General features: G+C 42.0%; 1 protein-coding gene across 7 annotated transcripts in view; it reads left to right on the top strand.

Moving 5' to 3' along the window:
- The first annotated feature begins 240 nt into the window (after positions 1 to 240).
- tle2a (TLE family member 2, transcriptional corepressor a) overlaps positions 241 to 12,967 on the top strand; it is a 41,397-nt gene continuing 28,670 nt past the window's right edge. For 4 of the 7 annotated variants that reach the window (XM_051095323.1, XM_051095322.1, XM_051095321.1 and 1 more), the window contains exons 1-2: positions 241 to 913; positions 6,339 to 6,499. In XM_051095323.1, the coding sequence (XP_050951280.1) occupies positions 890 to 913; positions 6,339 to 6,499 (185 nt within the window). In that variant the 5' untranslated portion in view covers positions 241 to 889. The remainder of the gene's footprint in view (positions 914 to 6,338; positions 6,500 to 12,967) is intronic. The other 3 variants (XM_051095326.1, XM_051095325.1, XM_051095324.1) reach the window with 1 other exon arrangement.

Raw genomic sequence — 12,967 nt, 5'->3', positions numbered from 1 at the left:
CAGGTAGCCATTTTGCTGTCATGTGACTGTGTAAAATCCATAAAATATCGCGTATTTCATAAACTTTAACATGAAAACAAACAGTTTGTTCATTTTAAAAGGGAAAACCACAACATTTCAATATTATTTCCCTCAAAACGTGATTCGGTTGTGTACACTCCATGTATACTATTATTCATTTTTTTCTTGTTACACAACTTAGCATTTTTGGAGTCATTCATTTATATCCCAAGGCATCCTTATTTGTCACTGACCCACATACATAAACAAATACAGTACTGAACAGATCAATCCATGCGTCTTATGGGTTCCCACTCCCACCGCAGGCTGAGTGTAACTTGAGAATTTAACTCTTTGCTTCTGGTTACCACAAGCCAAACCCCTTCTTTTTTTTTTTTGCACGGGGGGGCATGCGTTTCTCTTGAAGAAAACAACTCGCATGTCCCATTGAAAAACAGCTGAGGATCCGAAAGGAAGGAGCGGATGAGGAGAGAGAGAGAGAGCGAAGCAGACAAAAGAAGCTGCGGCTGCGTTGAGTGTCGCGTCTTGGGAGCACGAAAGCTGGCCATCCACTTGGTTTCTTTATTATTTTCATCAGTAAAACACATCAAGGGCGGGGGGAGAGAGAGCTCTGAAGGCCGAGCGTGTGCGTTCTGATATTTCGAGGTGCGTCGTAGTGAGGGGACTCGATACCGGACTGGGCGCATCTTATATCCCGCGATAAAGCAGAACAAAGGGAGTCTTGAGCGAGGAATGCGTGAGCCGAGCCTGGCGCCGCCGAAACAGGGCCAAATGTGCTTCTGAGACCCACAAAAAGGCGCAAACTCTTCTGAAACAACATTTAAGGCAACACCGAAACCCTCAAACCGCAACAAACCCGTTATTCACCATGTTTCCCCAAAATCGACCTCCGGTAAGTTACCGTGCTACTCCATAAAATAACCGTCTGTGTGCGCAATGCGCTTTTGTATGTTTCATATACAGGCTAAAACAAAGTCTGTTTGCACCCTTTGTCTCATTATTTGGGTAAACGTTCACATGGATTGTGAAACTGTAGTTGGCCGAGTAGTGCTACTCACCAAGGCATGATGAGATCAAATCAAGCCATACTAAAATGTACTATAGGAGATATTCAAGGTAACCAATGCTATGCAATCAATGTGCTTAAATGATACTTCTTCCCATATGTGTTATTGTACCTCATTTCAGCTTGAAAGCAGATCTCCTGTTTTAACTACTTATGTACTACAAGTTTCGAGAGTGCTACACTTTAACCTTTCATACATTTAAGTTGATTAATTATTAGATTTAAGTACTGCATGAACCTCCAATGTGGCCACCCTTGGACTTCATGCTCTAACTTAAAATTTCCCCCTCATATTTCCTTATTTTTTTGTTGTGTTTGTCATAAGGCATGTAGCATCTCTAGTTGGGATTTTAGTATTAGTGATACATCAGCTAGGCCCGATTAATTAGACAGTGTTTGGAACGTGAGGTTAATCGGCCGATAATTGCATTGCATGGTCGATTAATATATGCGTTAGATCTCCCTTGTGTCATACTAGTTCAAAAGTCCTGTCAATACGTAGTGCACACTGTGTTATATAGCAAATATTGAGAAAACACTGTTTGGTTTTGGTGTACATCTCAATTGCTATAATTAAAAGCCTGTATTATGGATATATCAGGTGTGATTTTGGTCACCCTGCTCTGTAGTTATCGTATTGGTCGACCGCTATTTAATAAATGTCAGTTATCACTGAACGCATTGGACTGATTGAATCAAGCTATGTGTTAAAATCCTTCCTGAGGTTTCCCTACAGTTGCCAACGTACACCCCTCCCCCAGCACCCCCAACCTTGCCTAAGAATGCTTTGACATTCATTTCCTAAGGGATGGAAATTAGATTCCACTGGGGTGTGCAATTTCGTGATCTGAAGGAGATGCACGGTACATAGGTGAAGTATTTTGCTTTTCCACCCCTTTTAGTTGTTGCTCTGCAGTGACCAGGTTGCTCTGTTTTTTTTCGTATTCCTCCTTAGAATGAGTGATTGGTCCAACCTGTTTTTTCCAGGGCACCCAGCTACTTCTAAATACGGCCTCTTTCTACTCACCTTGAACAGCCCGAAACATGAAGAGGTGGCTGGGATGTGATACAGCTAGTTTTGTCATCTTAATAAGCAGAGAGATCTTCTTTAGTCCAAATCGTGGCAAAGTTTTTAGATAAGTATCCATATAAAAATAATTTGAAGAGAGATAAGCTATGGCACAGGTGTTTAATTGAGTCAATTATGAGTGAATATATCTTGATGAAATTAAAACGCGTTAAATAAAGAGGCTGAAACACAGACAGAACCAACCCACTCATTCCTCAGCATGTGAACAAGGTTAAAACACCCGAAAATTATCATCTTGTTTAAAACAAGCGATTTAATACAAAACCTTTTGTTTGATGTAAGGATAGCTGCAGCAAAAATCTCTCTTTATTTCCCCTCTTAACCAAGACAATAATTTTCATGCTAATTAGTCAGTCCTTCAGGTTTTTTTTTGCTGTCAAAGTGCTTTTAACACTGAATGGGAGAGTAAGTGGTTGTTGTACACAGTTTAACTTTAGGCTATTAGAGAAAATCATACCTGTACTGTATGGGATTGAATAAGGTTTTTGGATTGACATGTAAAGCTTCAAATTTCATCATCAGCGACTATTTATTATTACATTGAATATCACTTGACCATCAAGTGGCAAATCTTAATCGCAAGGTTAGTTGAAACAGTGGGCAGTTCCTACAAATTGCCTGTTGACACCTGCTGATTGGTCCTAATTTTGGCTTTTGGAGGGATCTGCCCCAGCTAAGACGTCTCCAGGAGAGGAGCACCACTATCCTTCCTATGTAAGGTGTTTCTTAGTATTCCTTCCTGACACCATTCCCATTTCCGTATCCAAATGAAATCAGGGCATGGCCCATTCTGGCCATGGCACATGCCTTGGCACCCTCAGCATGCAAAAGTCATTGGAAGAAAGTGTGGAATTCCTTGAAACCGAAAGAACAAACAGACTGCGGGTTACCTCATAAAGGAAGCACCTAGAGCAATTACCACAGCTGACAAGCCAACATCGCGGCGCCGCTAATGTATCCTGACAGCGGGGAAATTTGAATAACGAGCTTGCGGAGAGGGTAGAGAAAAGATGTGTGATGTTAATGAAACAGGTGCCTGGCACCATACTATACCCCGCATCCCCTCCCCCGTCTAAGTAAGGGATTACTGGGGCATTCCTTAAAGCTCCATGCTGCCGTAGAGTACGGAATCAATGAAACAAGGCCGCGCCTAGGTCAGATTCCCGGGGAGGTTTTTTAAAATGCAAATGCCTGCTGGTTGTTGACACTGTAGTCGAAAGATTTCATATACAATGCCTGAACTTCAAACGTCGCTGCAGAAGCATCGCCTCGTTCCTTGGATTTGTGTGTACACCTAAAAAGAGGTTCTTCTTCAAATGGTTCAAAGATACATAGTCCATTCCAATTATTTTTAGCCTCAATCCTTCTCCACCCCATTTTCTTGGGTGGATGTTTATGCGAAAGCTTTATTTTTTTTTAAGGAAAAGCATGATATAATTAGCGGGCTTGCTGGTCCTCGGAGGCTTCACTTGGTGAGGCTCCCATGAAAAGACACCTTAAGAGAATACACAACTCGGTTGTAATTTAAACAATGATCTCAGTGAGGAGTTTGGAGAATTCCAAATTGGGCTCTGTAGCTATTCTCTGGGAATGGAAACGTCAAGCGATTTGTGTGTGAAAACAGAAACAGCTTTATCAAAGGTTAGGCCACCGTGTTGACAGGTTTTGGGATGTCGGTCATCATGGCCGGCCGCAGCATTTCACAGGCTGTGTAGCAATTCTCGGATGTAAGCCATGTGGGAGTCTTGTAGGCCCCTCAGCCAGACCTCTGACAGAAAGAAAGAAGCTGTGGTTTGGACAGCTTAGTGGACACAGGCGTAGAATTTCTCTCCATGTGTATGATTGTTTAGCAGCTTCTTCTTCTTTTGGAGTCTTAGTAAGTGGGTGGGCAGGGGGATTTGGGTGATCATTATGGTTTGATGCAACACAACATGTAATTAGAGGAAAAGAAATGAAAACATTGCATGCACACTCACACTTTCCAAGACGCATTGTGAGTGTGGTAAAGAAATGGACTTGGACATGTCTATAATCTATATACTGGGCTTTTCATAGTATCGAGACAGCTCAAGCTATAATTTCCAGGAGTCTGCATCTTTATCCTGACCTTTTCCTTACCAAGGGTCATGTGGGAACTTGGGATTCTTCACTAGCCTTGATTGAATTCCTTACTCCCTCAAGATGCCCTTTTTGTGTGACCCCTCTGCTTGGCATGAGAGATTTAATCAGTTCAATCAATTTGGGTGTTCAGAGTTTTGCCATAATACAGATTACTGCGTCCGTGACTCTCGCTAAGACAGGAGTGGCTCGCAATGCTAATTATGCCCTGCCAAGTCCATGTCAGGTTTAAACCTTGTTGTGAGACTGCCGAGGTCAAGTGGACCATTTATTTGCGACAGCCTTCAAGGAAAGTTGCACGGAGGATAAGATGATTTAGCCTGCAAAGCGGGCTATAAGAGCATTGAATCAAAATGGCTGCCATATTGAGACTGGACACGTAGAAAGAACCACAATAATGGCCTCTCAGAGGTGGTGACACTCTGTGGTTTCAGAAACCAGAATGTCTAATTAATGAACATTGGGTCTCCATGCGACTGGCTCTTTGGTCTCGGCGAAGGCCTGCTCTCTTTGTCGTTCCTCTTTTCTTTCTTCCGGAAGTCTCCTTGCACCTGTACGCAAAATTCAATAAAAAGTGGTGAATATCAGAGTGAGAGGCTGGGTGGGGTAGAGAGAGAGGAGATAAATAGGAAGAAGGGAATAGAGCCAAGTGTCATTCCCCCTTTCTCCCGCCTCCCCCCCGTCAAATGGCCTTCCTCCTCTTGTTCTCCAGACTCTTTTCTTTGGCCTGTGAGGAGTAATTGTAGTGTGTGTGTGCTCCCTGCTAGGCCGGAGCTGTGAGAGCCTGGGGATCTGGACAGCAGATTGAAATGCAGGGCTGGAGAGAGGAGCTCGTTAGAGTCTCTAACAATGCTCCGTGTCTCCCATGAGCCGAAGGCCGAGAGGCTCCATTCTCCCTGTGTAGTTCGGTCCAACCCCCCCCAAACATCCCCCTCAAGTACTCCAAGGCTGCTGCCCCGACACAGGGTGACCCCTTTTACCCACAGACACCCTCCACCCCCCGTTTGATATTTGCAGCTACATCTGTCTCCGTCCCTCCAAGACAAGCTTTAAGCTTAAACTGTCCATGTACTGGGTTTTCATTTTCTCAGTAATTCCTGGCTAGGTCAAGGCCTTTACAGTGTTAACGCAGGTCATAACACCCTATGACACTTTGCCAACGGTTACCCGCTCAAGTGTTTGGCAGTAAATGCGACTACCGTCAAAACCAAATGCTCCATGCTAATTGAAGTAATGGGGCTTTATGCACTTTCACATTTGATCAATCATGTCCCTTTTGGCGGTTTTCCCCTCTTTTAGCTCATTAGAAGTAGAGATTCGCGTGAGAAGTGCGAGAACCCCTCATGAGCTCGAGGACCTTCGTCAGCAGAGGTGCTTGTAGACAGATAGATGGATGGACAGGCCCTACTGTACAGCACGTAGGCTTTTGTCTGCCTGTCCGTCTGCATTACCCTGAGGCCAAGCTCCTAATTGCTGGAGCTGGCGGAATTCAGTTGGCTTGGTGGGGTCCCACCCTGACGGGGTCCTCTTTCTTGCGCCCTCTTCTAATCCATGCTTAATTTTAAACAAATGTCTTAATTCTAGCAGCGAGCATAGTCCCCAACCCAATCCCCCATCCTCGACACACTGTGATATAGACACGCATCTGTCTGTAATGCTTTATCCGTTTACAATGGAGCCTATGTCATGGAACTACCCCAACCCCCATCCTCGCTCATTCTTTCATTGCTTTCTCTCTCGTTCTGGGGAGCTTGTCTTTCATCAGTGTCCTTCATTTCTACCATGTGCACAGCACTCTTTATCTTGCTTGCAGACCTCTGTGCAATGAGTTCCTCAAATCATGTTTGCATGGAATGAATTGTCTGATTTTCGAAGAATGCTTAATTCACTGTTTTAAGCTGAGTTTCATTGTAAGTGTTGAAACGATTAACGGCTCCAGGTCCTTGCGCTAGGCCTGACAGTTGCCAGAAGTTGATCTTCTTTTTAAAAGCAGCTTTAGAAAAGTTTTGGATGCTAACTCTCCTTCTTTATTTTCCTACATAGGCACCTTTGCAACCACCCCCTGGGGCCTCTGCTTCAGCTGCAGCAGCGGCAGCTGCGGCTGCTGCGGCATCGGGGTCGACCCAACCTCTGAAACTCACTTACTCTGAGACCTTGGACCGCATAAAGGAGGAGTTCCAGTTCTTGCAGACACAATATCACAGGTACAACCCCATTGCTAATACATATGTGTGCTAAGCTCTAAGATGTCTAATGTCAGTATTATTGAGAATAGTTTTTCCCAAGCCTCTAATTTCAGGGGCTTTTGCACCGATGAAACCTTTTCATAGTTCCTAGAAATGTTATCGGAAGGTCCCGCTTTTTGACGTGTTCGCACCAGAGCTAGGAACGTATTTATTCTAGGAACTCCATTTGGGGAACTGAATTAGCTCTTACTTCAGAGTAGGGTCTAAAATAGTTCTATAGGTGCTGCCAGTGATGTAAATGTACACTGATTGGCCAAACATATACAAAACACCACATACCCGGTATTTTCAAAAAGCCATGTAACAATATTTATTCCACGAATTTGGAGAACAGCGATAATAACAGCATTTGGCTACCTGTTCTTTTCTTAGCCACAATGACATATAACATTGCAAGTTACTGCATAAGAGATTTTCGTGCTCTTTCAATCGCATAAATTGTGCGTTTACATTCTGTCTCAGTTATCACAAAATCCACGACACGCAACAAAAACAGCTCTAAACATGGCATCCTCCGTTCACCAGTTGTTGACGTTTGTAAATTCCGCAAATAAAGACATTGCTGTCATACACTTCAGAGTTTCTGCTGCTGGTGCGAATGCAACCAGGAAAATGGCCCGTGGGGGAAGTGGGTTCTCTAGGAGCCACCATGCTGGGGTGTGTTTCCCAAAAGCAACTATGGTCGCAAGTTCTGTCGTTGCCAAAAGAGTTGATGGAACTTACCACCATAGTTAGCTATTGATGCTTTTGGGAAATGCACCCATGGCTAGTTCCTAAAACTGAGTTCCTAGAACTATGCGGTGCAAAAGCCCCTTTAGTCAACCCATGGGAGGACATCTTAACAGAATTCTCGATTCCTCAATAGAAAGTTGGAAGAAAGCTGTAAAAATGGTTAAAATGTCAGTGGTTAGAGTCAGGTTGCTTTCTTGTGGTAGCTAGTTTTGTGCTTGCCTAAAGATGTGTAGGAGCTCTAACCACCTTGACCAGTATGACTTCAGCCCCAACTGCTGGCATCCATCTGATCAACCTTCTAGACCAGCGGTGTCCAATTCTGCTCCTCGAAAGCCGTTTTCTTACAGAGTTTAGTTCTAACAGATAAATGCACCTGAACCAGCTAATCAAGGTCTTCTGGATTGTAAGAAACTTCTAGGGAGGTCATTGCTAGATGTGCAAAAAGGTGTCCTTCCAGGAGCACGATTGGACGTGCCATTCAACACCAGCTGGAATTTCTAACAAGCAAGGCCTAGAATTTTGTTAGCATTCAACAGAAATCCCTCGCTGTATCTTCCGAATGGGAAAGGCCCATCGCTTTCTCATAACACACACGTGCACCTTTGATTTTGTGGGTTTGTGCTTGATGTGTACTCTGAGGTTGAGGAATGTGGCCAGACCAGGCATGACCCGTGTGTGATTTCTGGTAGGTGCTGGCATCTTTCTCCGGTGCAGTAGTCCATGCCCTTTCTGCACGCTCGTTACACCCCTCCTTATTATTGGCAAGCCTTCACACGGCTACAGCTTTGATTCCTCATGCCAGATTCGGCAAATCCACCCAGTCCCTGCATTCCTATTGTTAGGTCTCCTCTGTTCCCGCCTTCAGAGTTCAGTCAAATAAGCTCAAAAATCCTCTGTACAAACACAGTTCAGCCCTGCTGATGGCATGCTGGTTTTTACGCTTATATCTGCCTGAATAGTTATGTCTGTATTTGTTCAAAATCTTTCCCAGAATCCAACAGCGAAGCAGTTACTTGCACCTTTCTAAACTGATAATGCCACTCTATTTGTCTCCCAGTTTTAAGAGTTATTCATCTGCTCTTGCTTTTTGCAGTTAGCTGTTGCTTGGAAGTCTAACGAATCTGGCTTGAGCCTGATGGTCCTGAGGACCAAGCACCTGCACAATTGTTATCAACTTGGAGCAGGAGACATTTTTTTTTATTGGGTCTGTGTTGTCATTACAGCATTTCAACATAAGTTTAATACTTTGCTCAAGACCTGTTTTTGCATTTATAAACATAATGTGTGATCCAATCAGTACAGTATGCAAATACTTGAGTCTCATGATTCATGCATGTTATGCTTGTTAATTGATGGTAATTTTCAGCGGGATTTGGGTCTGAATTAAATGAGCAATGTGGGCACTTTGTTTTCTTTCTTTTGTTATACAGTTGAGATCAAAAGTTTACATACACCTGGTAAAATGTTAATTATTTTACCAAAATAAAAGGGGTCACACAAAATGCAATTTATTTTTTATTTAGCACTGATCTGAATAAGATGTTTCACATAAGACGTTTGCGTATTGTCCACAAGAGAAAATAAATTGAATTTATAAAAATGATGTCGTAAAAAAACAACAAAACAAAGGATTTTTTCGGACCTAAAGGATTTTTTTTCTGAAAAACAGCAGGCAGTTTAACCATTCAGGACAAACAAGGGACTCAGGTAAAACTGTGAGACAGCTGTGGATCATTCAGGTAACAACACAGTATGAAGAATCATTTTTATAAATTCAACTATTATTTTCTCATGTGGACTATATTTAAACATCTTTTTATGTGAAATATCAATTAAATAACACTATTTTGGTACAATTAACAATCTGCAGATTCTGCAAGGTGTATGTAAACTTTTGACCTCAACTATATTTTGCTTTTTACATCTAGTGAAACAAAACAGAGCGAAAGATGTGCATTAGGTGCACAATTGATGCAATGGGAAATGTAGATTAGATGTGCGAAACTTACGCCTCATAATTAGTCAAATTCTCAGGCAAACTTTATCACTATCTTTCGTCAGTGGTGCACAAACTGTGTGAATACTACACCGAACAGACAAGTATAATGATCAATACCACTTTGCTTTAATTGATGTGCCCTCTAACTCTACTTATGGGCTCGAAGAAAATCCAGAGTTTCCCTACTCAAAATTATACCCAGTGTTGTTAATATATGCTTATCCCGTAAATACCATCATTCCGACACAACAAAAGCAGCATTATAATTTGAATGTCAAACATTCTGTGAGTTCAAGTCAATGGGTGATTGTCTTAAATTTCTTGATAGCACTGTTATTATCCCTTGAAGTGAGGCATCACAATGTGAAGTCTGAAATCGCAGACCGTCTTTAGGTCAGACAACAAGATTAGCAGAGGCCTTCAGATGCTGCGTTTCCCATAAGAATTCTCCTGCCACGGAGCTGGTCCCGCTCCAGGTAGAACGTGGCAGGCACACACGGGACACAGCAGACAGGCACAGACAGCTCTTGGCTATATGTGGCGTGGCTTAGATTTTAATTTTAGTTCTCGTAATTTGTGTCTGGAGGCTGATTGGTGTTGGATTAAAGGACAGGAAAGAGTCAGAGCTAAAGAGATTTGGCAAGATGAGCCGAGGAGAGGTGTGTTTGTGTGTGGGCGCTGGTCTATGTGAGAAACACACTTAGGCCGAGGTCAGGTTACAGCGCAAGGTCCAGCAGGAAATGTGAACTGGGCAGGAACTGCACAACAAAGAGAGCTGCTCCATACGGTGTTACCATGCTGTGTTGCACATGTTTTGCGTATGTCTCTGCGTGTTCGTGATCGTGTGTTTAGGTTTGGGTGTTTTTCGTATAGAAGGCCTCTAATCAGCAGACAGGAGAGCTTTAGGCCGGAGGTTCTCATTACAGTAGTTCTTGCTTTGCCCAGCCCTTCTCTGAACACACAAGCTCACACACATCAGCTCACCTACCTTGCTAATGTGTCCTCTGGGTTTGCGATGGCTCAGACATAAAGACAGCCAACCCACAGACAGCCACCCGCACACAAACAGCACTGCACTGATACCCATGATACCTTCTTTGTGCCCAGACAGAGTGGACTTTTTAGTGGATTCTAGGCATCTTTATGATGCAGTCTGGGGTTTGTGGTTTAGGTCTGCTGTGCTGGATACATCTGTATGTGTGTGGCCCGGCATTCCCCCGTCGAGCGCGTGTGTATTTAAGTGCATGTGTTTGCGGTGGGTGGTTTGGTTCGCAATTGCGCTTTAATGTCGGTGTGTGTCTGACAGAGTTTTTCATCAGAAATGTTTGCAGTATACTTGTATCGACAGGGCTGTTTTAGTTTCCACCATGTGGAATAACATGGGCTTGGCCTTATTTTATGGCGTTATGGTTTGCCACCGTAGCTTAAGGGTTATTTCACCCAAAAATTAAAATTATGTCATTAATTACTCACCTTAATGTCGTTCCAACCCTGTAAAGCTTCGTTCATTTTCTGACCACAAAGATATTTTAGATGAAATCCAAGAGCCTTCTGAACCTGCATAGACGGCAACACAACTGACACGTTCAAGGCCCAGAAAGGTAGTAAGGACATTGTTAAAATAGTCCATGTGACGTTAGTGGATCAACCTTAAATTTATGAAGTTACGGAAATACTTTTTGTGCACACAGCAAACATAAGTAGTTCACTGCGTGTTCAGACGATTTACCTGTTTTGCAAGAAGGGGAATTCACGTGTGCATCGTGGTACTCTTGTGAATTCACATCGAACAGGGCTGCACGATTAATCGAAGGCGATTATGCGCTTTTTGTTAGTAAAGTCAGTTGTGTAATCTGTTGTAAATCTCCAGCAGGTGCTTTCAGATGGAGCAGCATTTAGTACACAGAGCTGCAATTCACTGTAAAAGCTACACTATATTGCGTTATCGCAGACGATTTATGAAATCGTTCGCGTTGACAGCTGTTTGCGTAGCTTCTCCGTGGCTCTGTGTAGAAATGCTGATTCATCTGAAAGCATTTGAAAATGCCACATTTAATAACATGTTTTTACTCCAAACTCACTTCATAACGTCAGTCGGGTCCTTGATTTAAATTAAATCCTTCTGTGAGATGATGTGGCTTTTTACACAGAATGAGGGACGCGTAGTATTCATAGTATTCTAAGCAGTGATAAAGGCATTGTATTATTATATACTGTATTATAAGAAACATTATAAGAAGAACTACTCAGATAAACCATACGTTGTCATAGTCGTGTGTTTATTAGTCACGCTGACTCAATGAAAGCAGTTAGATCTTCTGTTTATTCAGCTGCAGCGATCGTAATTTCGTGGTTTCTTCTTCGGGCGTATTTGGAGTTTCTGCGTGACAGCGCCCTCTGGCCTACAGATGGAGATTTACTGCTGATCACAGAACCGTGCTTCACTGAAAGATACGCATGACAATCACAGCTTTTGATTAATCGCGATTGCGATTTCATTTCGATTTATCATGCAGCCCTAACGTCAAAAACGGACATGGAAGAGAAAAAAATGTTGAAGAAAGTCATTATTTTTGTTTTGTTCGCGCACAAAAATTATTCTCAGAGCTTCATAAGGTTATGGTTAAACCATTGGTGTCACACAGGGGTGGGGGATTTTTCTGATTTTATAGATTTTTTCGAATTTGATGTTTTGCCATGATTCATATTTTTGGAAAAAAAGAAATCGCAATTTTAAATAGAAATATTACCAAATGTTAGAGTTAGACACTTATGCCAATGACAACAGTAAAGAGAAAAGAACGATCCAGTCAGACGTCGGCACATGTGATTAACCGCGTCAAACACGTTCGTGTTTACATAGAAAAAAACTATGGAAAAGCAGTGCAATTGAATTAAAAACTTGTGAAAAACTACTACTGTATGTCTAAAATTTCATGTTTGCTCATGATGACAGGCTGAAAGCTGCTGTTCCTTGTTTTTGTAGAATATTTATAGTTAATGGCTACTGGTGTTATACCTTTAGTCATTCTGAGTTTGAATTATCTTGACTTTTGAAAAAAGCATTTTCCTCGTATTATTTCTTAACATATAATATGTATAAGATACCTTTGTACAAGATGTAGTTGTAGTTCATGCATCTTTTCTGCAAAGATATTTAACAAGTGATTTGTTTAACATTTACATCATGTTGACAACTTAATGTGTGGTGCACTTGGAGTAGAATTGTCTTTTAACTAGACGTTTAATAAAGAAAAAGTTACTTGAATCATTTTGTAGTTACGTTTTCAAGTTGACTGGTAAAAAAAAAGTCAAGAATCAGTCAATCCTTCTGGAAAAATTGAAATTTAATTTTTTGCCATATCGCCCAGCCCTAGTGCCACATGGACTATTTTAGCGATGTCCTTACTACCTTTCTGGGCCTTGAATGTGGTAGTTGCATTGCTGTCTACATGTGATTCTCGACCACAAAACAAGTCATAAGGGTCAGTATGTTTTGAAACTGAGATTTATACATCATGCAAAAGCTTGATGTATGGTTTGTTAGGATAGGATAATATTTGAGATACAACTATTTGAAAATCTGGAATCTGAGGGTGCAACAAAATCAAAATATTGAGAAAATCAACATAAGTAGGAAATTTACAAAATATCTTCATGGAACATGATCTTTACTTAATATTCAAATGATTTTT

Source organism: Labeo rohita, chromosome 22 (genome assembly GCF_022985175.1).
Source record: "Labeo rohita strain BAU-BD-2019 chromosome 22, IGBB_LRoh.1.0, whole genome shotgun sequence".
Taxonomy (NCBI): Eukaryota; Metazoa; Chordata; class Actinopteri; order Cypriniformes; family Cyprinidae; genus Labeo; species Labeo rohita.
The sequence above is the reverse complement of the archived record's forward strand: the minus strand, read 5'-3'. Positions and strand labels throughout refer to the sequence as shown.